This window comes from Diaphorina citri, unplaced genomic scaffold (assembly GCF_000475195.1).
Source record: "Diaphorina citri unplaced genomic scaffold, Diaci psyllid genome assembly version 1.1 scaffold3026, whole genome shotgun sequence".
In the NCBI taxonomy this organism is placed as follows: domain Eukaryota; kingdom Metazoa; phylum Arthropoda; class Insecta; order Hemiptera; family Psyllidae; genus Diaphorina; species Diaphorina citri.
In genome coordinates, this window is record NW_007380438.1 from 1 (window position 1) to 1,338 (window position 1,338).

Genomic DNA, 1,338 nt, shown 5'->3' on the forward strand with positions numbered 1-1,338 from the left:
TTTACAGGAGACTTACCCATCGACACCACCCGTGTGGTTTGCAGAGTCGGAAGAAACAAGTGTGATAAATTCTGTTCAGATATTGAGCAACACCAGTGGTTATGAAAATCATGTAAGTTATTTAGTAGAGAGAGAGAAAGAGAGAGAGAGAGAAAGAGAGAGAGAGAGAGAAAGAGAGAAAGAAAGAGAGAGAGAGAAAGAAAGAGAGAGAGAGAGAAGGAGAGAAAGAAAGAGAGAGAGAGAGAGAGAGAGAGAGAGAGAGAAAGAAAGAGAGAAAGAGAGAAAGAGAAAGAGAGAGAGAGAGAGAGAGAGAGAGAGAGAGAGAGCAAAAAAGATTTTTTGTTCCTAACATTCAACTTTTACAAAGTACAGATTGTAAAGTGTAATGTTTATGGAATTTGGCCTAGTACACTGCTGTGTGCTTAGAGCAGGACTGTATTTGGGGGGGGGTGCAAGGGGACCTGGCCACCCCTCTCCCCCCTTTGAGCTTCATTTTCTCCTGTACTGTAGGCCAGACTTTGAACATTTGGAAGCATCCACCCTCCCTGGTACATCCCTTGTTTGGACCTTGGACCCCCCCCCCTGAACAACAAAATCCTGGATATGGCCATTTCACAGATATCCCAGTCTTGAGAGGGTCTAGTTTTACCACTGATTTTTTTTTATTTTTAAGATGGGTGTTCCACCACCATTTTTATTTTGTAGCAATGAAACAACTGCTACGTTAGACACATGTGGTGTGTGTCATAGCATGCCCATCCTGTAATATGCCTCTCATCAGATGGGTGAAAAGACACAATACAAACCTTTTTCCCCCAGGTTGTATGTCAAGTTCATATCCTCGTGCGAGAGCTGTGTAAACTGCACAATGTTCCCGAGCCGCCAGACCTTGACCGACTGCTGCAGATGAAGAATTTTGCCATTCCACGCGCTGCAGTGACCAGTCAGAAAGCACCGAGTACAGATGAGGATGGTATGCAGGATGAAGAGGACGAGGAAGAAGATGAGGACAACGATGAAGATGTCGAGGAAGATATGCACATAGAAATGGATGAGTCTGATACTAATAAAAAGGTAATATTCAAATGAACTGAGGTTCAATTAAATATCCTGCAGGTATTTAGTTCATCTCTTTGTTTCACCGTAAAATGTATCAGCTGAAATTTGGCAAGATTGTTTGATAATCAAATAAAACTTTCTCTTGAGATTTTGGACCAGATCTGGGGTCAGCATTTCCCTCTTTCAGTCTCCCTATCCAAAATTTTTGCTTATATGGATGGGTATACCATTTATATATATAAAAAAAAACGTATGTTGTGAGAGTTTTGTCGATCAAAA

General features: G+C 41.6%; 1 protein-coding gene across 1 annotated transcript; it reads left to right on the plus strand.

Annotated features, from left to right (window-relative positions):
* Positions 1-7: 7 nt before the first annotated feature.
* LOC108253761 (ubiquitin-conjugating enzyme E2 25) lies at positions 8-1,104 on the plus strand (the record flags this gene model as incomplete). Its single annotated transcript, XM_026831214.1, is given in 2 exon segments — positions 8-112; positions 820-1,104. Coding segments are annotated over 2 exon segments (375 nt in total), but the record flags the coding sequence as incomplete, so codon positions are not given.
* Positions 1,105-1,338: the final 234 nt, after the last annotated feature.